This window comes from Scyliorhinus torazame, chromosome 5, assembly GCF_047496885.1.
Source record: "Scyliorhinus torazame isolate Kashiwa2021f chromosome 5, sScyTor2.1, whole genome shotgun sequence".
In the NCBI taxonomy this organism is placed as follows: domain Eukaryota; kingdom Metazoa; phylum Chordata; class Chondrichthyes; order Carcharhiniformes; family Scyliorhinidae; genus Scyliorhinus; species Scyliorhinus torazame.
Window position 1 is genome coordinate 263,564,836 of NC_092711.1, and position 25,979 is coordinate 263,590,814.

A 25,979-nucleotide genomic window follows, 5' to 3' on the forward strand; every position below is an offset into this window, starting at 1 on the left:
CTCCAGCGTGTTCCAGTTGATCCAAGACGCCGTGAATTACACAAAAGCAATGGAACTCCTTAAGGAACACTACGCGCAGAAGGCGAACACGTTTTTCGTCAGGTATGTACTCGCCACCCGCTCGCAACTACCTGGTGAGTCCATCGAAGACATCTGGCGGGCCCTAATTCCACTCGTCCGGGACTGTGACTGTCAGGCCGTCATGGCCGCCGAACACACAAATCTCCTCATGTGCGATGCCTTCGTGACGGGGATTGCATCGGACTGCATCCGAGAACGATTACTGGAAGGGGCCACGTTCGAACTGGCGGAGACGAAAACCTTGGCGCTCTCCATGACGGTCGCATCCCGTAACATACAATCGTACCCCTCCCGCCGCGCTGCCCACCCTTCTACTCCTTCCTACCCCTCCTGGACCCTGCCGACGACCTCCTCAGCCGGGGCCCTGCCTTCCCAATACGCCTGCGCTGCACGCCAATCTGCGCACCCCGGGGGTCCCCGCTGCTACTTCTGCGGTCAGCAGAAGCACCCCTGCCAACACTGCCCGGCCCGCACTGCAGTTTGTAAAGCCTGCAGTAAAAAGGGCCACTTCGCGGCTGTGTGCCAGGCCCGCGCAGTCGCTGCAATCGCGCCAGCCATCGCCCCCTCCCCCACGCCAGGCGCACAATGGGAGCCACCACCTTCTCCTCTCGGGTCCATGTGCGACCAATGGGAGCCGCCGTCGTGTCCCCCTTTGGCCACATGCGCCCCATGGGCGTCGCCATCTTGTCCCGACCCCGCAATATGCGCACCAGGGGCACCGCCACCTTGTCCCCCACAGGGTCTCCGGACATCCTGACATCGGAACCGCACACGCTCGCCACCCGAAGCATTCGATGGCTACCCGCAGCTCGCTTCGATGACGCTGGACGAATCTCACCCGCACAACCTGGCCACCACGTCGACGACGGTTAAAATCAACAGCCACGTGACCTCGTGCCTGCTGGACTCTGGGAGCACTGAAAGCTTTGTTCACCCAGATACGGTAAGGCGCTGCTCCCTTGCGGTCCACCCTGCCAATCAAAGGATCTCCCTAGCATCCGGATCCCACTCCGTCCCGATCCGAGGCTTTTGTACAGTCACCCTCACGGTCCAGGGCCTAGAATTTAGTACCTTCCGCCTCTATGTCCTTCCTAATCACTGCGCTGCACTCCTGTTGGGCCTGGACTTCCAGTGCAACCTTCCGAGCCTCACCCTCAAATTCGGCGGGCCCTTACCCCCCCTTACTGTTTGCGGCCTCGCGACCCTCAAGATCGATCCCCCCTCCCTTTTTGCCAATCTAACTGCGGATTGCAAGCCCATTGCCACTAGGAGCAGACGGTACAGCACCCAGGACAAGACATTCATCAGGTCCGAAGTCCAGTGGCTGCTTAAGGAGGGTATTATCGAGGCCCGCAACAGCCCCTGGAGAGCCCAAGTGGTAGTGGTTAAAACTGGGGAGAAACACAGGATGGTCGTGGACTACAGCCAGATCATCAATCAGTACACGCAGCTCGACGCGTACCCCCTCCCACGCATATCTGATATGGTCAATCAGATTGCGCAGTACCGGGTCTTCTCGACAATTGACCTGAAATCCACCTACCACCAGCTCCCCATCTGGAAGTCGGACCGGCCATACACTTTCTTCGAGGCGGACGTTCGCCTCTACCACTTCCTTAGGGTCCCTTTCGGTGTCTCAAAGGGGGTCTCGGTCTTCCAAAGAGAGATGGACCGAATGGTCGACCAGTACGGTTTGCGGACCACCTTTCCGTACTTAGATCATGTCACCATCTGCGGCCATGACCAGCAGGACCATGATGCCAACCTCGATAAATTCCTCCGCACTGCCACTCTTCTCAACCTGACCTACAACAAAGAGAAGTGTGTGTTCAGCACGACCCGGTTAGCCATTCTCGGCTATATAGTCCAAAACGGACTTCTCGGGCCCGATCCCGACCGCATGCGCCCCCTCATGGAGCTCCCCCTCCCCCATTGCCCCAAGGCCCGCAAACGCTGCCTGGGGTTCTTTTCCTACTACGCTCAGTGGGTCCCAAACTATGCGGACAAGGCCCGCCCACTCATTCAGTCCACCCAATTCCCTCTCGCGGCTGAGGCACAACACGCTTTCGCCCGCATCAGAGCAGACATCGCCAAGGGATGCGCGCAGTGGACGAGTCACTGCCTTTCCAAGTAAAAAGCGACGCTTCAGACGTCGCCCTTGCAGCCACTCTAAACCAGGCAGGCAGGCCCGTGGCATTCTTTTCCTGCACCCTTCATGCCTCTGAAATTCGACACTCATTAGTCAAGAAGGAGGCCCAAGCTATCGTTGACGCTGTGCGGCACTGAAGGCATTACCTGGCCGATAAGAGATTCACTCTCCTTATGGACCAACGGTCGGTAGCCTTCATGTTCAATAACACACAGTGGGGCAAGATCAGAAATGATAAAATCGTGCGGTGGAGAATCGAGCTCTCCACCTATAATTACGAGATCTTGTATCGCCACGGTAAACTCAACGAGCTCCCAGACGCCCTCTCCCGAGGTACATGTGCTGTACCAACTCCGGGCCCTACACGACAGCCTTTGTCACCCGGGGATCACTCGATTGTACCATCTGGTCAAAGCTCGCAATCTGCCCTATTCAATCGAGGAAGTAAGGACAGTCACCAGGGACTGCTAGGTCTGTGCGGAGTGCAAGCCACACTTCTACCGGCCAGAACGTGCGTGCCCGGTGAAGGCTACCCGCCCCTTTGAACGCCTCAGCGTGGATTTCAAAGGGCCCCTCCCCTCCACCGACCATAACACGTACATTCTCAGTGTGGTCGATGAGTACTCCAGATTCCTCTTCGCCATCCCATGCCCCGATATGACGTCTGCCACCGTCATCAAGGCCCTCAGCACCATCTTCGCTCTGTTCGGTTTCCCCGCCTACATCCACAGTGACAGGGGATCCTCATTCATGAGCGATGAGCTGCGTCAGTTCCTGCCTCCAGCAGGAAGACCAGCTACAGCCACCGGGGAAACGGGCAAGTAGAACGGGAGAATGGGACGGTTTGGAGGGCCGTCCAGCTGGCCCTACGGTCCAGGAACCTCCCAGCCTCTCGCTGGCAGAAGGTCCTCCCTGACGCTCGACACTCCATCTGGTCACTATTGTGCACCACCACTAATAACACACCCCATGAACGTATTTTTACCTTCCCCAGGAAGCCCACATCCGGGGTGTCGCTCCCGACTTAGCTCGCTGCTCCAGGACTGGTCCTTCTCCGTAGGCACGTCCGATTCCACAAGGTGGACTCCTTGGTGGACAGGGTCCACCTGCTCCACGCCAACCCTCAATATGCCTATGTTGATTTCCCCGACGGCCGCCAAGATACTGTCTCACTCAGGGACCTGGCACCGTCAGGTTCCACCCCAACCCCCCCCCCCCCCACCAATGCGCCCCCTCCCCCCCCCCACCTCCCACCGCGCCGCCAATATTAACCCCACCAGAGCACCCCCCACCCCCTTTTCCACACAAGAGGATGAAGAGGACTTCTGCACGCTCACGGAGTTCCCCAATGACTGGCCAGCATCAGCACCGCCACCACTGCCATCGGTGCCACCTCCATCACCGCCAGCACCGACTTCACCGCCACTGTTACGCCGCTCCCAACGAAGCACCAAAGCACCGGACCGGCTGAACCTTTGACGGACTCCGGACCGTTGACGGACTCCGGACCGTCAACATGGACTTCTCTTTCCCTACCACTGCACATAATTGCACTAATTGTATATAGTTCCACGTCACCCCCACCGGACTCATTTTTAACAGGGGGTGAATGTGGTGAACCACTGTAATACGAGATGTAATGTAGGACCTGCACTACAGGTTCGCCGGTAGCTCCTGCCGGCTGGCTCCGCCCACGGAGAACTGTATAAATATGCATGACCTCCAGTGCCCTGCGATTTCGCCAGCTGCAGCAGGAGGCCTCGCCTCTGACTGTAATAAAGCCACAGTTGTACCCAACTTTAGTCTTTGTGCAATTGATCGTGCATCAGTGACCCGACTGCTGGTCCTCCGATTCCTTCAGTGGAACAGGATGTCCCATCTCGCATCGACAGTGCCAAGAAGCCTTGCCAGGAACTTTGTCGGCATCCCCAAAGTCCCCAAAGCAGGGAGCAGGTCTGCGCGCTGCCATGCTTGTGTGTTGACTGGGAGTGAGTGTTGAAGGAGCGTTTAAAAGCAGCCCCCCCTTCTTAGCGGCGAGACGCTGAGGCGCATGTTTGGCGAATCAGATTGTGAGACTGCCAGTAATGGCGAGAAGCTTATGGGGGGGGAGGTCATTTCTGGCGCTAAGTGCCATTAAATATGGACTGAGGTCTCGCCAATGCAGCTGCCGAGAAACACCCCGCCAAATGTGTCAAAAATCACACTTTAAAATGATTCCGTTAAATCGCGCCTATAACATAAAATCAAGGTATAGTTGCAAGGTAATAAAGTTCAAGATTACTGATAAACTGCAGGATAATAACAGCATCCCTGGAGCTTGAAATGTGAAAGCCATGACAGGGTCGTCAAGGAGCATCCAGGATCGCTCCAAAGCTCATTGAAGTGCCGTCATCTCTGCCACACCGAAGCCCAGGCAGCAAGAAACTCAGGCCCGAGCGATGACCCGATGTGTTCAGCTGCCTCCAACTCCTCCCGACGAGTCATGAGACAAGACAAGACCACTGTTCGGGGTCTCCGACTGACCCCAGTTCCCGAAGGCGGACCACATGCTCCGCTAAACTTGAAAGGTTGAGCCCTCAAATCGAGGCCATGAAAGCATGGCAGCCAACTATCAAATTTGAGTGGGAACCCATTCCCCACTCCCCACCAAAGACTGGGTGCATGATCACTCCCTGTCTGGTCCCATCTCCTCAAATCGGACAGGATATTCAAGATACATACAAGATTTTCAAGGACTGAAGGTGAGCCCCACCAGGAGACTGCCCTATCAAGAAACAGGATTCTCTTCTCCGCTTCCACTATTCTCTCAAGAATATTTCGCAGTTCATAAAAGTGAGCACCTGCAACCTGCCGAGAGCACAGTCTGCAATATCATTCGCAATGGCAGTCACCATTCTAATGCCGACAGCATTGCCGAGGCGCAGGCCCACTCACCAGTAAAACCTCCACTGCAAGCTGGGCTCCACCTCAGCCGCCTCAATCAAACGAGAATTCACTGACTCAACTTGGCTCCTCATCACCAAAATCTAAACACGATCTTCCGGGGACACAGCACAAGACGTATACGTCAAAAGCAAATAATTATGGGACGTGCCTTAGGATATAAAAAGGATTAAAAGCTGAATAGTGCCAGAGCTTGTCAAAATGTAGCCACTCCCGTGCTCACATCATGTGATCCCTCTGATCAACATTTTAAAGGATATGGGGTTTATCTGTCCTTAACCAGGGGCTGGTTTAGCACAGTGGGCTAAACAGCTGGCTTGTAATGCAGAACAAGACCAGCAGTACGGATTCAATTCCCGTACCGGCCTCCCCGAGCAGGCGCCGGAATGTGGCGACTAGGGGCTTTTCACAGTAACTTCATTGAAGCCTACTTGTGACAATAAGCGATTATTATTATAATGTTATATGATAGCGCTATTTTGTGTACAGAGGCAGTATTGCAAGAAAAAGTATTAATAGGTGGAATTCATGGAGAAAAAAATGTTCAATCGTGCAAGGTAAATTAAAGAAGTAGTTTGAAAACAGGTGAGATGATTGTAGGGATAATGGAGAAATAGCCTATTTATTGTAGGAGTTCAATTTATCCTTGGAAATTATATAACTGAGTCACAAATGTTGGTGAAGTCTACTGCAGGTGAACAGCCTGTGGAAATGCAATCAACAGAGGTGTTGCAGAAAGAGCATCCTGGATTGTTTCCAGATTGTATGGTAACACAATCGCAGGCTCAACCATGGAGACAGCAGGTGGAGGAGTCTCAAAGACACTATCTTTGACAAGGTTGTTCAGGAAGAAATAATTGTGGAGAATGAGGCCGAGGTGGTTAGCTTAGTGGGGTTGGTAGCGTTATAGCAGAAAGATCCCAAAATAAAGCAATTATACGAGACAGCCTATTCTGAGACGAAGGCGGAGTGTATTCCAGAGTGTTATTACCTTAAGAGTAATGTAATAACGAAGAAGTGTAGACCTTCTCATATTCTAGTGGATGAGAAGTGGATAGTAAAACATCAGATAATAATACCATTTGATTCAGAAAGGAAATTTTGTGCGTAGCTCATGAAGTTTCAGGCTAAAATACAAAAAACATATCTACTGGCCTGGACGGCTTAAAGATGTAGTCAAGTTCTGTCAAACATGTCACACATGTCAGGTGATAGAGAAACTTTAGACATTAATTAAACCTGCATCTTAAATTCATATTCCAACATTTGAGGAATCTTTTACTAGAGTCCAAATTGATTGTATACGGCCACTCCCTAAGACAAAAAGTGTAAATCAGTACTTTCTGACAATCATGGATGTATCCACTCGATTCCCGGAAGTGATGCCGATAAGAATGATCGCAGCAAAGAGGATTGTAGAAAGGTTGACCAAATTCTTTACAAGATATGACACAGGATTCTCGTTTGGGAAACTATGAGATAAATTCCCGTTTGGGAGACTGTGCGTGGGATTCTCCGCTTGCTGATGCCGAAATCACATTGGCCAATCAGGAGGGGAATCCCTTTTGACACAGAAATCGGGGGCTGCGCCGGTTTTCGGACGCTCCGCCTCTCCAAAACGGCACCATCGGTGAGTACGCCGCACGCCGTTGGGACGGCCTCAGGATGTCACCTGAAGGCCCTCCCCCGATGCTACGCCCCGATGGGCCGACTTCCCGATGGCATGGATCACTTGTGCTCTGATTTTTTGTCAACCTCGCGTGGTGGCTGTGGACTGGGTCCACGCCGCCACAGTAGAGGGAGGGGGGGAAGCCACTCCACTGATCGGGAGGGGGGGGCTTCGTCGGGGGCTGGGGGGGGGTGGTCTGGGGGTGGCGGGGAGGTGTTTTACAAGGGTGCACTCTCTTGCAGGCCCAGTCCGCGCACAGCTGGCGCCATGTTGCATGACCGCTGCAGATCGTCGGCGTGCGCTTGCGCGGTTACGGACCCGGCAATTCTCCGGCCGTTTCTGCCGGGAATGCCGGGGGTTTTCCATGGCGCGACTGCAGCCCCGCACCGGGCGGAGCCACTGACTTTTTCATCGTGAGACTAGACACTTCCTCCGTAAATCGCCTCAAAATCTAGCCTTATTTTCTCCCACCGGAGCTGAATTGCACCTCATTTGCACACGCGCTGGGAGTGCAAATCCAGAAGTGATTGACAATCCCTTGCCATGCCAAGGGGAGGAAGTGGTACAGTGGTATTTTCACTGGACTAGCGATCCAGAGTTCCAGTGTAATGGTTAGGGGACCCGAGTTCAAATCCCGCCACAGCAGATGGTGAAATATGAATTCAATAAAAATCTGAAATTTAAGTCTGAGGGTGACCATGAAACCATTGTCGATTGTTGTAAAGGTCCATCTGGTTCACGAATGTCCTTCAGGGAAAGAAATCTGCCATCCGTCCCGATCTGACTTATGTGCAGGTTAGGTGGATTGGCCATGATAAATTGCCCTTAGTGTCCAAAATTGGCCTTAGTGTTGGGTGGAGTTGCTGGGTTGTGAGGATAGGGTGGAGGTGTTGACTTTGGGTAGGGTGCTCTTTCCAAGAGCCGGTGCAGACTCGATGGGCCAAATGGCCTCCTTCTGCACTGTAAATTCTATGATATGTGACTCCAGACCCACAGCAGTGTCGTTGACTCTTAACTTCCCTCTGAAATGGCCTCGCAAGCCACTCAGTTCAAGGAAAATTAAGGATGGGCAATAAATGCTGGCCCAGCCAGCGACGCCCACATCCCATGAATGAATTAAAAGAAAATTATCCTGGCAGGAAATCCGAGGGATTCCCTTGTGAATCCTGCTATCAGCCTGCCATTTTGAGCAGACAGCCTGATAGCGAGGTGTTGCAACGCAAGTGACCCCCACCAGAGATCCCCTATAAGAGAGACCCCTGCCTGGAAGCCCTTCACAAGTGAGACCCCTGCCTAGAATCTCGAGAGCAGAACAGACAGAGACAGTCCAAAAAAAAAATCACTGCTTTAAAACTCACCTGTGCAATACACCTGCTGGCTCGGGCAGAGGAAGCAACACCTGTTAATTCCTGGAAAGTGAAAACCAGTCAGCTGGATTTAAACCGCCTAAGATCTTTGATCTGCAAACCATTCTTCATATCTCTGTGCAATTGTTTTAACTAGGCTGTAATTAACTGTTGCCACATGCACCCAGCTGTCCGAATTGTTTCATTCATCTCCCTTCAGGTTTGAGTGGCTTTCAAGTAGTCACTGTGGAACAAATCACATTGTTTATAAACATCTAGCTATGATTGACAGCTCCTGGACCACATCACAGACAGTTAAGTGCTTTAAGTGCTCTCACTTCCTCTTTTTCTCTGCAGAAAGCACTTAAACTGTCTGTGATGTGGTCCAAGAACTGTCAATTATGGGGTGGGGGTGTTCTCTCTTATGTGGTGGGGTCTCAGGTGGGGCTCTCTCTCATGGGGGTGCCTCTGGTGTGATGGGTTGTTAGAAGGTCTGGTGGGGGTGGGGTCAGCAGGATTTTCATCATAGGGGGAGGGTGGCCCTCTGATGGACTTTGGGGGCAACTCCCTTAAAGAGAGCCCTCACCTTTGAAAATTGTGCTGTTTTCCGGAGAAATCAGGATCTATTGCCGGCATCCAGCACTACAATTTTCAATGTGTTTCCACCCTGTGCTCACCCCCATTGACAATTGAAAACCCACCCATGGTGTTTCTCCCCCTGTTCAGCTGCACTGTATTCATTAGCATGGATTCCTTTCACTACCCTGCTGTTCACTTTGCCATAATTTACTTTGCAGCATTATTGTTGAGTGCAAATTCCCTTAAGATAAAGCCTGCCTTTAAAGAAGAGCAGGCTGGTGGTAGCATGAAGTCTGCACACAGCAGTGCTGGGCCGTCTTGCTGCATGCAAAGGCAGAGGTAGTGAATCATGACCCAGCACCCAAAAAATGGTACTAAACCATTTCTAGCTCTCTATTATTGGTCACAATTATAAGGATACCTTGTCCAGCAGCAGATATATTCACTCAGTTTTAACATAATTCAGTGGTTAGAAAAGAGACCACTTCAAGGAAACTAATTGGGTTACAGAAGACTATGAAACAAAGTCAACCCCTCAATCTGTCTATGAGGTAGTCACTCCATTGCCGCCACAGTGAATTATAATTAGAAAAACAATGTAAAAGTACTCACATAAGGCCCAGAATCCAGAGAATCAGTATTCACAATAATGGGAGGAGGGTTTGCCTGTAAAAATAGAAAATACATCAATTTTACTGACTTCTGCCTTACAGTAACTGACTGTCAACACATAAGGCTGAACTTTCACTCTGTGGTGGGTAGCTTGAGTCGGAATGTTTCTGGTCTTGGTGCATCTACCTTGGGGAAAAAAAGCTCCAAATGTCATGACTTTCGCTCAGAGAGGCAGGGGAAAAGCAGGTACTGGATGAAGCTGGGCCAGCCGCCTCAGACATAGACCAGAGTTGGTCACAGGGGTTGCTGAGCAGTATGGCATATTGTTTAAAAGGCATGCTTGGCTGATAGCCCAGACTTCCATCAAGGCTTTATTTAGTTGAAACAGGTGCACAAAAGGGAAAACATTATTTGACTGATAAATTTACAAACTTTTTTTTATCTGTGATCTATTTTGTCACTGGCTCAATTTTTATTTGCATAAGATAAAAATGTGCCAAGTGTTCTAGTTTCTGTAACGGTCTGGTTAATTGACACTTTTATTGTTGCTTTTTAAGTATTTCCATACATGCCTTTGTTACTCTTGGGCTCATTGGTTCTGTACAGAGAGTATACTGGGTGAAAGGGCATGGCAAGAGCTATGAGTTGGAATAGAGGGTATGAGAGGTCTTTGGTGTGGATGGTGGTGCATGGGTTGGCACAGTGGTTATAGAGGTCCACTGGGGGTGGGTGGGGGCATGAGGGGCTTGTACCTGATGATTCCTCTGAGAGACCGTGAACCATGTGTCCTTGAGAAGCAAACATTGTGGGGCTAAGAGATATTTCCCCTGCACAGCCCCCTTCACCGCCCAGTCCCCAGCCGGAATGGAGCCAGCCAGGTCAGGAATGCAGGGTGCTGGCTTGCTGCCTTCTGCACCTGCAAACTTTGGGGTGCTCAGAATGGGGGCAGAGATCCCAGAAACCAGTCCTGCCTGCCATTTTTGAAAGGTCTGCAGTCTCTATGGCGCCGCGGAGATCTGGCCCATAGGACTCTAACCAGTTGTCTGAGTAAGTGACTACATTATCAGAGTGTTTCCTTCTGATTTGTAGAGCAAATCAGACCAGTGTTGTTTTCAAGCACCACCAATCAATCATTTGCAGAGAAGTGCTGCTAAACATCTGCCAATAGATACTCAGTTTGAATTTTCACATAATAATGATAGTGACAAACAATTCGAAGGAATAACTTCTCAAGTACAATATTACCATCTTATGCAAGGAAAATAATGGTAAACTTTACATTTCTGTAGCAGGAGATGCAGCTGGTTAGACTTTTCCAATTCTTTCATGTGATGTGGGCATCACTGGCAAAGCCAGCTCTTGTGGCCACCCTTAAATTGCCCTTGAAAACGTGAGGGCGAGTCACCTTCTTGAACTGCTTCACCTATTACTCTTGGAATATCAAACTAAACCCAAACTGATGGGATGAAAGCTTCTTTTGTCTGCTGGCTGTAATAACCAATAAGAATAAATGCTTGAGCAATCCCAATCCATTACTTATTGACCATGAACACACAGTACAAAACTACTCATAATTAGGAACTACATTGTCAATTTCAGTCAAATAATTCTGATTGGTGCAGAAAATGGAAACTGTCACACTGGTACAGCAGCAATTGCTTCTATGCAGTTCAGGTTTGGGTATATTGTTAGGATCGAGCCAAGTCAGTTTCACCATTCATTTAACCCCTACTGTACCTGAGCTGGAAATGTTTGATACTAAAATAGTTACCAAAATCCTGTACTTACTTTTCATCAGTGATACTTTATTTTTAACGTGGGTTTCATTGTTATTTCTGTAATGTTTTCATCTCCGGGAACATTTGTGTTATCTTTTGAGCTTTTTATACTCTTACACCTGAGGAAACCTTGCTAGCCTGTGAAAGCTTGATAATTTGTTCAAGCGATGTGTCCTTTTCCTTGGGTCAGTGATTAAAGATTTTCACATGCAAGCAACGAGTTTGAGTTTCACTCCATGGACTAGCAAGCTCTCCGGAGCATGAAGTACTCAGGTGATTTTACTGACAGTGACATTAACATGTTGTTTACCAGTTTCCCAACCAAGTGGCTGGGAAACTGGAGGAAGGCAGCTGCCACGCTGTAAAGTCAGGCTGCTCTGGATCCACCTTTGGGAACTTGTGAGAGTGGCCACTGGCAGCAAGCTAAGTGCATCAAGCATGCGCGGCAGGGGAGTGATGGGGAATGTCTGGGTACAGGAGACTTGTGGGGGCTCAGAGCAGCACTCCTGCTTCTCTTGGCCCACAAAACATTCAACTAAAATTTGTAAACTTATCCCGCTGGGCTTCTTCTTGCTCTTATGAAGCATCCAGCAGCATTGGGCTGGCAGAGACACCTCCACCACACTCCTGCCCAGTCCTCAGGTAAAACTAGCAGTCAGACACTGTTAAGTTCATCGTTGCCTGATCTGCCAATTTAAAGATTTCGGCCAGTCTCCTTGTGCCCCAAATATTTAAATTCCAGTTGGTCAGACCAGAGCAGGAACAGAGAGTTGAAGCCGTCTGCTCCATTTTAAATGCCCCCCTCTCAGTTTCCACTGGTCAGGAGGAGTTAAAGTCGATCATATAGTTTTGACAAATGGCTTGATAATATGTCTGCAGAAATATGACAAACATCCTCTTTGTGGCTTGGTCAGAACTGGTACAAAAAAAGCCTCATGCTGTGGTAACCTTCACTTCTTTGAGAAAATCAATCTCTGTTCCAGATGTTGCCTTCAGGGGGTGTTTGTCACTGACACTGGGATCAGGAAGTGGAAAGAAACTGGGGCGAAATTTTCCGTTGTCGGCGGAAAGTCCGCCGATCGGCGCAAAAAACGGCGCAAATCCGACTTGCGTCACGTCGGAAAGATGGGTCGATAGTCTCCGGCCCGAAATGGGCTAGCAGCGACGTAACGGGATCCACGCTTGCGCAGTGGTTCACGCTGTGCAGCGTCATACGCGCCGCACGGCGTGACGGCTCATAAGGCCGCGCTGCTCCCCCCCACCCGACCGCAACACCCGACCGCAACACCCGACTGGATGGCTGGCCGCCGCTCAGCCCCGAGGTTCGAGTCACGCGATGTGGAGGCGCTCCTGGACGCGGTGGAGCAGAGGAGGGACGCCCTGTATCCCGGGCACGGCCGCAGAGTTGCCCCACGCCACAGCCGGCGTCTGTGGAGGGAAGTGGCAGAGGCCGTCACCGCTGCGGCCCTGACACCACGGACAGGCACCCAGTGCCACAAGAGGGTGAACGACCTCGTCAGAGCAGGCAGGGTGAGCCTCCCCCATATCCCCCCCTCCCCCATATCCCCCCTCCCCCATATCCCCCCTCCCCCATATTCCCCCTCCCCATATCCCCCCCTCCCCCATATCCCCCCTCCCCCATATCCCCCCTCCCCCATATTCCCCATATCCCCCCCTCCCCCATTGAATCCAGCCCTAACCTTAACCACTGCAATGCACGCGCAACCGATGGCGTGCATTCATATACCTGCCTAACAGTGTTGCCTTTTACCCCTGCGACCCCCCCCCCCCACAGGAGAAGCGCGCACACAACAATAGGGAGCATATGAGGACTGGAGGAGGGCCCGCTGATGAGAGGCCACTGACCGTACACGAGGAAAGGGCCCTGGAACTGGCTGGCGGACCTGAGGACCGGGAGGTTGCTGATGCAGAGGTCGGGGGCGTAGTAGCAAGTGAGCCACCGACAGCCCGTCCCCATATCCCCGCTCCACTATATCCCCCTCCCCCGTATCACCTGATCACTGCCTGATGTCTAACCATGCATGCTTCATTGTGTATCGCAGGACCAAACGTCCAGGCACCCATCCCCGCAGATGCAGACCGCCCGCAGGATGCCCCTCGGAGACCACGGAAGACGGAGAGACCCGCACCCTCAAGCATGCGACGCCCGCAGGATGCCCCTCGCACACCACGGGAGACGGAGAGACCTGGAGCAACAGGGAGACGACACCCCCGTCACGTGCGGGAGCGACCACCCAGCGATGAGGGGGGCAGCCACAGGCCCCCGTCACATCCGAGCCAGGACACCACTACCCAGGACACCACTACCCAGGACACCACTACCCAGGACACCACTACCCGGGACAGCAGTACCCGGGTCAGCAGTACCCGGGACAGCACTACCCAGGAAGACAAAATACCGGACAGTGACTCAGAGTGGATGGGTGGAGACGAACCCCCACCCCAAAGTGCCATGGACTCCGAGTGGGACGAAGAGCACGACACAACGCCACTGCTGTCGCCAACACCCTCCACCATCGCAGAAACACTCACCTTGGCTGGGCACTTTAGTGATGAGGCGTCTGGCACACTTACTGGTGCGCACAACACAGCCGTCCCGGTACAGCAGGTGGAGGTAGGAGCAGCAGAGGGGCGGGGCGGTCGGAGGGCAGCCCAGCCCAAACGAACATCTGCCACCCAGATGGATCCCGGGTTCCTGGAGTTACCACACCCACACATAGATCCGATGCAACCACCGACCCGGAGACAAGCGAAGAGGGTGACGGGCGGCTTGCGGCGGCTCCGGTCGCAGGTGGTGGAGTCCACCCGCGCCCAGGAGCTGGGAGTGGTGCTGGTCATGCGTGCCACCCAGGCCGACACCGCACGGGTGGCGTCCGCGGTGGAGGCAATGGGTACGACGGTGTCAGACATGGGGAACGGTTTGCGAGGCCTGGGGCTTTCCGTGCAGGCGGCGTCTGTGGCCCAGGAAATGGCTGCCCTCTCACAGGAGGCCATGAGCCAGTGCCAGCGCCAGATGGCAGAGGCACTCAACGCCATAGCCCAGTCTCAGCAGGCCATGGCCCAGTCTCTGCAGGCCATGGCCCAGTCTCTGCAGGCCATCGCTGAGGGCATCGGCGCCAGTGGCCATGTGCGAGCCGGCGTCGCACTGTCACAGACAGGGTTTGCCAACCCCCTGGGCTCCATGGCTGCAAACCTGCAGACCCCTGTCGATACCAGCACGGGCCTTCAGGACTGGCAGAGCCAGATGTCGGGGGGGCGTCGGATGGCCAGTCCGTTCGCATCCCCCACCCATGTAGAGGCCTGGGGGCCATCGGGCACCCTGAGGGAGGAGGAGGTGATGTGGTCCGTCCCGGCTCCCTCTGTAGGGGAGGTCCCGGTACACCGCGACACCTCGGACTCCCCCCCTTCCGTCCCAGGTGCATCGGGTGGGCAACGGGCAGGACAGGCTGGCAGCTCGCCATCCCAGTCGCCCGGGCCGCAGCCTGGCCCATCCAGGCCAGGACGCCCCAGGAAACAGCCGCCAAAGGGATCCAGTGTCAGAGGGCAGGAATCACAGGAGTCCACCTCCAGTTCTGCTGTACCGTCTGGGGAACCACGTAGACGTAGTCAAAGGGCCCGTAAGGCCAAACAATTAGACACTGAGTAAGTTGGCATGGTTGCAGGGCACAGATGAGTTTTAGGGGCTAGGGCACGTGCATGAACTCCTTTGGTTATTAAAGTCAATGTTACACCTACAGAAGCTGCCTTTGTGCTCTGTCCAAAGTGTGCGGGGGTGTCATGTACGTTGAGCGCAAGTGTGTGTGTGAGGGGTGGTCTTACCTCAGCCCCAGGTGAGTCTGCCCCCTTCCCCCTGGGCCGCCATCAACATCCCCCGGGCAGAGGACGGGAGCGTGCGCTGCAGTGTCACAGCCGCATGCAGGGATGGTCCGGGTGGATGGTGGTACTGTGGCCATGGGTCAGACATAGTCCAACGATGTAGAGCCAGGAGCTCACCGCAGGGCGGGTTGTCATCATCCTCCATGGCCTGCGATAGACACGCGTCCACCCGCAACTGTGTGAGCCCGGCCGGTTGTGCCGCAGGTGGATCGGCAATGGGGGGGGGGGGGTGGTGTGCATGCGGGTGGGGTGGGTGGGGTTGGGGAGGGGGGTGAGGGTGCTGGGTGGGTGGATGGGTGGGGGGTGTGGATGGTCGGCTGTTGCCATGGTGTGCGGTCTGTGGCCATACTACCCGATTCCCACGCCCATCCAATCAGTGAAGCAGGCGTCTATCAGTCTGTCCCGTGCCCGCTGGGCCAGCCGGTAACGGTGGACAGCCACCCGCCTGTGTCTACCCCGTCTGCCCTGACCATTACCCCCATCCTCCTCATCTGGGGAGGACTGCGCCTCTTCCTGCTGCTCCTCCACTCCGCCCTCCTCTGCCTGCGGCACATCGCCCCTCTGTTGGGCTATGTTGTGCAGGACGCAGCACACCACAATGATGCGGCCGACCCTATCTGACTGATACTGGAGGGCGCCCCCAGAGAGGTCCAGGCACCTGAAACGCATCTTCAGCACGCCGAAGCACCTCTCTATCACTCCCCTTGTCGCTACATGGGCATCATTGTAGCGGTTCTCCGCCTCATTGCGTGGCCTCCGTATAGGCGTCATCAGCCACGATCGCAATGGGTAGCCCCTGTCGCCCAGCAACCAGCCCCTCAGCCGGCGATGGCGTCCCTCGTACATGCCGGGGATGGATGACCGCGACAACACGAATGAGTCGTGTACACTGCCTGGGTGACGGGCGCAGACGTGCAGGATCATCATGCGGTGGTCGCAGACCACCTGTACGTTCATCGAATAGGTCCCCTTCCTATTAGTGAACACGGCCCTGTTATCTGCAGGTGGCCGCACGGCGACGTGCATCCCATCGATTGCGCCCTGGACCATGGGGAACCCGGCCACAGCAGAGAAGCCCACGCCCCGGCCATCTTGGCTGGCCCGGTCCACGGGGAAGCGGATGTAGCGGTGCGCCATGGCATATAGGGCATCTGTCACTGCCCGGATGCACCGGTGCACCGATGTCTGCGATATGCCGGACAGGTCCCCACTCGGTGCCTGGAATGACCCCGTTGCATAAAAGTTCAGGGCCACCGTAACCTTGACGGACACGGGGAGAGGGTGTCCCCCGCCAGTGCCACGCGGTGACAGGTGTGCCAGCAGGTGGCAGATGTGTGCCACGGTTTCCCGGCTCATCCGGAGTCTCCTCCTGCATTCCCGGTCCGTGAGGTCCTGGTATGACTGCCGGGGCCGGTACACACGGGGCGCCCTCGGGTGCCTCCGTTGCCATGCGGCCGCGACGTCCTCCTCCCCCTCCTCGTCCTGTCGGTCAGGTGTCCCTCCAGCCTGGGCGGCTGCCGCCTGCCCCTCAGCAGCAGCCTGCACCGCCTCTCTGGCACGCTCCTCCTCCTCCTCATCCAGGGCAACATAGACATGAGCGGCTGCCGCCACGGCGGCCAACATCGCTGGATGATCTGAAAACATGACGGCCTGGTGGGGGGAGGGGAACGACGACATGTCATCATTGCCCATATCCCTTCCTTCCCCCAGCCAGGTGGCATGGACCGCATGGGTCCAACTGTTGGAGGCTGGCACCTGGCCAGGTGGACCAACTCAGTTGCCCTCCCATCCCCCTCCCCAGCATGGAACCCCCCACAACCTCCACCCCAGCACGGACCCCCCCCCCAACCTCCACCCCGGCACGGACCCCCCCAACCTCCACCCCGGCACGGACCCCCCCATCCCCCTCCCCGGCACGGACCCCCCCCAACCTCCACCCCAGCACGGGACCCCCCCCCCCCCAACCTCCACCCCGGCACGGACCCCCCCCAACCTCCACCCCGGCACGGACCCCCCCATCCCCCTCCCCGGCACGGACCCCCCCCAACCTCCACCCCGGCATGGACCCCCCCAACCTCCACCCCGGCACGGACCCCCCCAACCTCCACCCCGGCACGGACCCTCCCATCCCCCTCCCCGGCACGGACCCCCCCCCAACCTCCACCCCGGCACTGACTCCCCCCCAACCTCCACCCCGGCACGGACCCCCCCCCCAACCTCCACCCCGGCACGGACCCCCCCAACCTCCACCCCGGCACGGACCCCCCCATACCCCTCCCCGGCACGGACCCCCCCCAACCTCCACCCCGGCACGGACCCCCCCATCCCCCTCCCCAGCAGGGACCCCCCCATCCCCCTCCCCAGCAGGGACCCCCCCCCCAACCTCCACCCCGGCACGGACCCCCCCCCCAACCTCCACCCCGGCACGGACCCCCCCATCCCCCTCCCCGGCACGGACCCCCCCCCAACCTCCACCCCAGCACGGACCCCCTCCCGGCACTCCCCCGGAGCCCAGCCTATTCTAACCACCCCCCCCCCCCCCCCCCCCCCCCGCTGCACACACACACACACACAACCCGAGACACACCTCTTCTCACGCATTCAGACTGCGGCCACGCCATCGCCTGCCCAGAGCCAACCCCCCAGGCTGTCACTCACCTCCACGCTGGTCGGCGTGACCCTGGAGCACAGGGTCACGCCGATGAAAAGGAGGTTTAATTTACGTCGACGTGAACGGTCATCACGTCGACGGGACTTCGGCCCATCCAGAAGGGAGAATATCGGCAGGCCGAAAATCGGCTGCCTTGCGCAGACCCGTGACATTCTCCGCGGCAGCGGCGACATTAACGCCCCGCCGACTTTTCTTCCTTCGGAGACTTCGGCAACCGGCGGGTGCTGGATTCACGGCGGCCAACGGCCATTCTCCGACCCTCTGGGGGGGTCGGAGAATGACGCCCCTCATCTTTCCAATGCTTTTGTACGTGCATGGCAGAGCTGACTTTTCCCATACTACACAATTCAATGCATCTTTCTCCTACATTTTAAGGCTATTTTCTGAAAAAGGAATAGTTGGACAGAATTCTCCTCAGCAGGTTTGACGAGAGCATGGGTGGAGAATATGGCTGGATGCCCAGAAATTGGTTTCATGATAGCATGAATTTACAACGAGATCTTATGCTGGCGCCTACCAGTTGGGTTAGAAAATCTGTCAGAGGCTGGCGTGAAACTGATCTATATCCCATTAATGGGGTGCAGATGAATCTCTACCCCCTCACACCGGATTCTCCGCGATGCCGGCGGGAAAACACACCGGCGTAAAACACTTCCAGAACGTGGCGTGCAGATATCGGGACTTATCTGAACAATACCTGGAGTGGCCTCCAAGTTCAAGATAAGGCTTCCCACAACCCTGGACTCTGGAACAGCACAGCAGAGGGTCAGGGGTGCATCTGCAGGCGGATCTTCCAGATTTGTAAAAGAGTGACCCAGGAAAACCCAGAGCACCAGAGGCCAGAGAGAGAGTGAACCTGGTGGGGAGCAGATGATTGGAGCTTCTTTAAGGTGAACAGCGCAGTGAACCTTCACTGAATCCAGAGCCAGAACTCCTGAGGTGACATCAGGATTCCAAAATGATGCAGGGCAAGAATAAGCAGCTGATTGGAGTGTTCTTTGTGCTTCTTATTATCAGGATGGACGTCGTAGTGTTCACAGAGACCACAGAAGCTAAGTTCAATAACAAAGCTAACATTTATTACACTACTTATTAAAGCTCGACCACTTACTCCTACAGCAAACAATAATCTAGTAATCTACTATCTACACTCTACTAACACTAGTCTCTGCACGCTATCTATAACTGTACTCTGCACTCTCTAGACCTCTCCTCTGACTTTTTCCAGCCTTCTCCCAGAAGCCTGAGAGTCAGTGCTCTTAATATAGTTCTGCATCTAGCTCCATCTAGTAGTCAATTATGATATTACATTAACTCTTTATATTCTATACATTTTACGTAATCTCATAATTGGGTGAATAAGGTTGGGTGACTCGGACTTGGCTGGTAAGGAACTGCCATTAGGGACTGACCCTAAATAGTGGTGAATTAGAAAAGTGTAATAGTAAGGGATTAACTGAGAAGCATCAGGGATAAGAAAGATAATAAAGAGATAAGTAATTATTATAAGTAATACAAGGATAAGTAGGCTGAAGTAGAATTAGACAAAGAGACTAAGTTAAGGTAAGAGGAGTATCTTTTAAGACTAAGTCATTTGAAAAGTTAGCAAGTAAGAAAAAGTATGTTTAAGTTTAAGACATGGCAGATGAGGTCAGCTGAGTGGAATGTGTGACCTGTAATATGCGGGAAGTCATGGACCATACTGGTATCCCAGATGTCCATGTGCAGGAAGTGCTCCCAACTGCAGAAACCTGAGCTCTGGATATTGGAACTTGAGCGGCGGTTGGAGACACTGCAGCGCATCCGTGAGGCTGAGAGTTATGTGGATAGCGTGTTCAGAGAGGTGTACTCACTGCAGCTGAAAGGACTGGAGAAAAGAAGGCTGACCACCAGTCAATCCAAAGGAAACAGGCAAATAGTGCAAGAATCGCCTGGAGTTTTGCTCTCAAATCAGTTTTCCATTTTGGGAGCTGATGAGGGTACTGCATCCTCAAGGGAGTACAGTCAGAGTCAATCTTCTGGCACCACAAGTGGCCTGGCTGTACAGGAGAGAAGGTCAAAGGAAGGAAGAGCGATAGTGAAAGGGGATTCATTGTTCGGGGAATAGACAGGCGTGTCTACAGCTGCAGATGTGACTCCAGGATGGTGTGTTGCCTCCCTGGGGCCAAGGTCAGGGATGTCACTGAACATCTTTTTAAAATTTATTATTGTCACAAAAGTAGGCATACATTAACACTGCAATCAAGTTACTGTGAAAAGCCCCTAGTCGCCACATTCCGGCACCTGTTCAGGTACACGGAGGGAGAATTCAGAATTCCCAATTCACCTAACTGCACGTCTTTCGGGACTTGTGGGAGGAAACCGGAGAAAGCCCACACAGACACAGGGAGAACGTGTAGACTCCGCACAGTGACCCAAGCCAGGAATTGAACTTGGGACCCTGGTGCTGTGAAACAACAGTGCTAACTGCTGTGCTACCGTGCTGCCCACGGCTCTGCAGAGCATCCGAAAAGGGGAGGATGATAAGTCAGAGGTCGTGGTACACATTGGTACCAGCGGTATAGGTAAAATTAAGGATGAGGTCTTGCATCAGGAATTCAGGGATCTAGGTTTTAGATTAAAAAGCAGCACCTCAAATGTTGTAATCTCTTGATTACTCCCAGTGTCATGTGCTTGCAAGTGCAGAAATAGGAGAATACAGCAGATGAATGTATGGCTCAAGAGTTGGTGCACAAGGGATGGATTTTGATTCCTGGATCACTGGGACCATTTCTGGGGAAGGTTAGATATGTACATGTGGGATGGTCTGCACCTGGACCAGCATGGGGTCAACATCCTTGCAGATGGGTTTGCTAGTGCTATTGGGAGCAGTTTAAACAAGATCAGCAGGGGGTGGTGACACAGAGCAATAGTACAGTAGGGACACAGCATACTGTAGTAAAGGGATCAAGACAGAGGGAGGTCAACCATGTTGAGTTCCAAGGGAGTAAGGAGAGGCTGGAGGCCTTTACTTTAATGCTAGGAGTATTATTGGCAAGACTGATGAGTTAAAGGAGCAGATTGATACGTAGAATTGTGATATTGTTGCCATCACAAAGACATGGTTGAGGGAGGAGCAGGACTGGCAACTCAACATTCCGGGGTATAGGATATTCAGGCAACACAGGGGAGGGCGTAAAAGAGGAAGTGGTGTTGCATTATTAATTAAGGAGTCAGTTACCACAGCAAGGAGGGATAGTATCTTGGAAGGGTCTTCAAATGAGGCTTTGTGAGTATAATTTAGGAATAAAAAGGGGGCAGTGACATTGCTGAGAGTGTACTATAAGCCCCCAAACACTCAGCGGGCAATAGAGGAGAAAATATGTAAACAATTCACAGAGATGTGCAATAATAATAGGGTAATTATATGAGGGGATTTCAACTTCCCCAACATCAATTAGTGTAAAGGGTTTAGAGGGGGCAGATTTCTTGAAATGTATTCAAGAGAGATTTTTATATCAACATGTAGAAGGTCCATCAAAGGACGGCGCAGTGCTGGATCTAATTCTAGGGAATGAAGCTGGACAGGTGTTCGAGGCGGCAGTGGGGGAGCATTTTAGTGATAACGATCATAACATGATTTAAGTTTACTATGGAAAAGGAAAAATATGGTCTGAGAAAAATAATTTTGGATTGGGGAAAGGCAGATAAGATAGGATCTGGCCAAAGTAGACTGGGAAAAGCTTCTTGTGGGACAATCTACAGCAGAGCAATGTGGAGGGCGGGGCATTATACAGGTTCAGCATGTTCCCGAGTGTAGCGAAAGATTGGGACCCCGTTTTTAAATGATGTCCTGATCTCCGAAATGATCCCCAACCTCCCCTTCCAGTCCAAACACACAATGGGAGGATCCCTAGCATACCCCAACACCCATGCCGGGTACCCCTGGCTCAATCATACATGCGCAAAAAAATGCCAGCTTGGCACCTTGGCAGTGCCAACCGGGCACATTGGCAGTGCCCATGCCAGCTGACAATGCCACTTCGGCACCTTAGCAATGCCAGACAGGCATCCAGGTGACACTACCAGGATGCCCAGGTGGCACTACCAGGATGCCCAAAGGGCTTGCAGCTGGGGGGGTACGATCGCCTAGGAGACCCCCAAGAGTGTGTTTCTGTCTGGCCCCCGTTTATGGGGACCACCTCTCAACAGTGCTCACCCGAGGTCTCTGAGGAAAAGGAGTTGAATTCCAAAGGTTGAAATAGGATCTGGAAGCTGCACATTAGAATGAGGCTAACTGCCTCGCTGTAATATGCAGATTTGCCAAAAAGTGATTCCGCCCACAATGGCCGGGATTTACATCGCAACATCCTGCGAGATTGGGTTGGATCTCGTGAGGCGTGGCGAGCCGAGTAGATCCTGGGAACGGTGTCTCCTGGCTTTTATCGGCCACGCTGCACCGCAAGCTGCTTTTCCGGCATAATGTGGCCATTGGATTGCGTCCATTGTGTGCTGTTTTATTGTCCTTATCTGAGGATGTTCTTGTGTGGAGGGACTGCAGCGATTCCTGGGATGGAGGGACTGTCATATGAGGAGAGATAAAATCGGTTAGGATTATATTGATTGGAGTTTAGCAGAGTAAGAGGGGACCTCGTAAAAACTTATGAAATTCTAACAGGACTAGACAGGGTAGATTCAGAAAGAATGTTCCCGATGGTGGGGGAGTCCAGAACTAGGGGTCACAGCCTGAGGATAAGGGGTAAACCTTTGAGACTGAGGTGAGGAGAAATTTCTTCACCCAGAGAGTGGTGATACTGTGGAATTCACTACCACAGAGAGTAGTTGAGACCAAAAAGTTGTGTAATTTCATGAAGGAATTAGATGTAGCTCTTGGGGCTAAAGGCATCAAAGGATATGGGGGAGGGCGGGATCAGGGTATTGAACTTGATGATCAGCCATGATCATAATGAATGGTGGAACAGGCTTGAAAGGTTGACTGGCCTTCTCCTGCTTCTAATTTCTATGTATGACTCAATGATTTAGTATCCAGGAGGAAGTCCATCTTCAAACCTCAGAATACTCCTGGAGATCCATCATCAGGTCTCAGAGTGCACCCGGATATCTATGATTTTCAGGAGGTCCACGTTCTTTCTTCAAGAGCAGGTCAGTGATATTGGATGTCTTTTTAGTATGGTACCCCGACACGACAGCAGACTACCCACCATCCAGTCCCGCCCCGCCACTGAATTTGGTGTGAAACAGCTGGGTACATAATTAATTAGATCAGGGCCAGAAGATCTGGCATGTTTTCTCACCGGCCGCCGCAGCGGGAAACACCCCACATTCTTGCCTCCACCATGGCGCTTTGTTTCAAAATGGGAGAATTTTGCCCGTTGTCTTTCTGTGGATATAGTTCAAATGAACTTAATATTCTCTCGTCCTTTTGCTGTTTTGGGCCATTCTTTTAAAGGGGCTGTACTGCATGACCATTCTCCTCCCCTGAATTTGAACTGCGCTTCCTCCTTGACTGACCTGTTGCGTATTTCCAGCAATTTCTGTTCCATTATTTAAGAAGAGGAAACTGTTGCATTCCCAAGCACAGATATCGCTCACCTTGATGAGCAGAAATAAACACACTAAAATATAGGCTGAATTGTAAAAAGACTCATCACACTGCACAGAATTCCCAGCTGAGAAGATGTGTGACCTAATGCATTGCCTCTGTCAATGTCTCTCTGTAAAGCTCCCTACGGAGGGTGAGAATACAGTCACAGCAACTTTAACATTGAAACTCTTCATTTCCCACCAGGTTTAACTTGATATTTCCCTTTTGAGCTCTAATCTGGAATGCAGCATGCGAGAAACAACAGTTATAATCCAGGGTCTTTCTGTTGTCCTGTATGGATGGTAGAGCAATATTTTTCTTCATTATCACATTTAATAACCATACCTTTATAATATCCTGTCACACACATTAACAACTCTGCCTGATCAGTCTTGTTAACAATCTGTTTATAACAATCGAGATTAACACATTCATTAAAAGTAAATTTATCATCTCCTGCACTGAATCACTTTTTAATAACTGTTTTCAAATACAATGTACTATCGCATTCATTAACAATAATTTTCTATCATCCTACACCAACACATTTATTAAGAACAGTTTTTTTAATAACCTGAAAAATGAACAATCATTAACAATAGCTTTATAATGCCCTTTGTCACATCCCGATCCATTAACCATAGTTTTCTGCCATACTGCCCTGTCTTATTTGTTATCAATAGCTTTCTGATGTCTTGCAATGTCACATCGATCAAGAATAATTTTCGAATTTCATGGTACAGCTCATATACTTTCTTTTGCTTCGGACATGAGTAGGAATAGGTTTTTTCCGGACCCAATGGTTTTTCTTGATGTAAAAAGGATGTTCTTGTGTTACCTTTTGTAAAATAATGATTACACAACTCTGAATCTAACTTTTATTTAACTGACAGTCGTCTAACATTTTGCTCACATCTCAAAACCATTCACAAAAAGACCTGAGCGAAAGGAAGGTGTTAAAGTAAGATGGGCGGGATTCTCTGTAGCCCGATGGCGAAATCGGGATCGGCGATCGGGTGGAGAATGGCTTCCGACGCTGGATTCGGGGTAGGCGCCAGTTATACACTGGTTTGCAATGCTCCGCCCCCTCCAAATCGGCGTCATTGGGACGTGCGTCGCGCGCAGTCGCAAGGCCGTTGGTGCGTCATCAGCCAACCCACCAGCGATGCTCCGACCCCGATGGACTGAGTTCCTGACGGTGCGGGCCACGTGTGGTCCCAGTGGTCGGGAACCTGGCGTGCCGGCTGTGGACAGTGTCCAGCGGCGACATACTTGTCTGGGACCCGTGCTGCTAGCCGGGGGGCTGCTGCTAGGGCTGGGGGGAGTGGTGGGGGTGGCCAGGGCTGGGCTGTGGGATCGGAGAGAACGGGTTAGGGTTCCAGCACAACCGGCGCCTTGTTTTCTGTCGCGATTAGTGCAGCTCGTCAGCCCTGCGCATGCGCGGCCCGGGACCCGACAATTCTCTGGTCGTTTTTCTCACGATCCGTGAGCGGGTTCCACGCAGTGCCAGTGTTAGCTCCTCGTCGGTACCGGAATCGGTGAGGGGTTTGCGCCGATTTTCTCATCATGAATCACCTGCGGATTCTCCGTTGGTGCCGGCACTTAGCCTCAGGAAAGGAGAATTCTGCCCGATATATTTGTGAAAAGTACGAAATATATTTGTGGCCTTAATTTTGTCTTTGTTTATAAATCCCTCCATGACCTTGGTCCAAGCTATCTCCATAATTTGTTACTTTTCTAAATCCTCATCCAAATGCTTGGTTCTTCTGCTATTCCCCGAACAGGCGCCGGAATGTGGCGACTAGGGTCTTTTCACAGTAACTTCATTTAAGCCTACTCGTGACAATAAGCGATTATTATTATTTTTATTAAACTGATCTTTTGTGTGACCCAGCTCCCTTTATTTCACCATTAATACAAGTGCATTCAGCAGCCGTACACTTTGGAACACTCTTCCTGAATCCTCCCTACCTTTCAAGAACCTTCTCAGGACTTACCCCATCAACCAAACTTTAAAGTACCCTCCTGAACCTTTACCTCCAGCCTCGCATTTGTTCTCCTTACAGGTATCTTCACATATTTACTTATAGTAAAGGTGCTATATAAGTAAAAGCATGTCAGTGTTATTATTCAAAGACTGGTATTGCATGAGCTGCAGGACCTGGAATCCTGTTCCTAATATTCCCATTAAGATTCCTCAGCAGAGTTGAGAACAACAAGACAGGATTCAAAAACAAGACGTAAAATATGAAATTTAATACATTAAACTGCAGAATAAATATGCATTGCAAACATTTCTGATCATATAAACCTTGTAAATATCAATGATTTCTGTAGCCTTCAGCTCTGGCTATTGAGCTGTGAGAGTACTTGTATCTGGGAGCTGTTCTTCAGATATGTTCAGTACAGAACTGGAGTTGATAAGACTGTCTACTTCACAATGTAATGGTAATTGCTTGGGAAGTGTGGGTATGAACATTCCAAACCTCAGAGATTACTGCATCACAAATGCAAATTCACATCATTTTTTGACAGTCACAGGGTCGCGTAATTATAGCTTCCGCTTTTCTTTCCAGATTCTCCTGTCATTATATGCTTTTAAAAAGACAGCTAGAGCCTCCCACATCTAAACTTACGTGACGTGGGATGCCAACAGAATGAATTTATTCC

The 25,979-nt window shown here is 52.1% G+C and overlaps 1 protein-coding gene across 11 annotated transcripts in view; it reads right to left on the reverse strand.

The window, feature by feature from the left end:
* The window catches only part of dlg3 (discs, large homolog 3 (Drosophila)), a 1,021,949-nt gene that overhangs the window by 405,790 nt on the left and 590,180 nt on the right, over positions 1-25,979 (reverse strand). For 10 of the 11 annotated variants that reach the window (XM_072505485.1, XM_072505481.1, XM_072505482.1 and 7 more), the window contains one exon: positions 9,380-9,433. In XM_072505485.1, the coding sequence (XP_072361586.1) occupies positions 9,380-9,433 (54 nt within the window). Of the gene's footprint in view, positions 1-8,200; positions 8,244-9,379; positions 9,434-25,979 lie in introns of those variants that run through there. The other variant, XM_072505488.1, reaches the window with a different exon arrangement.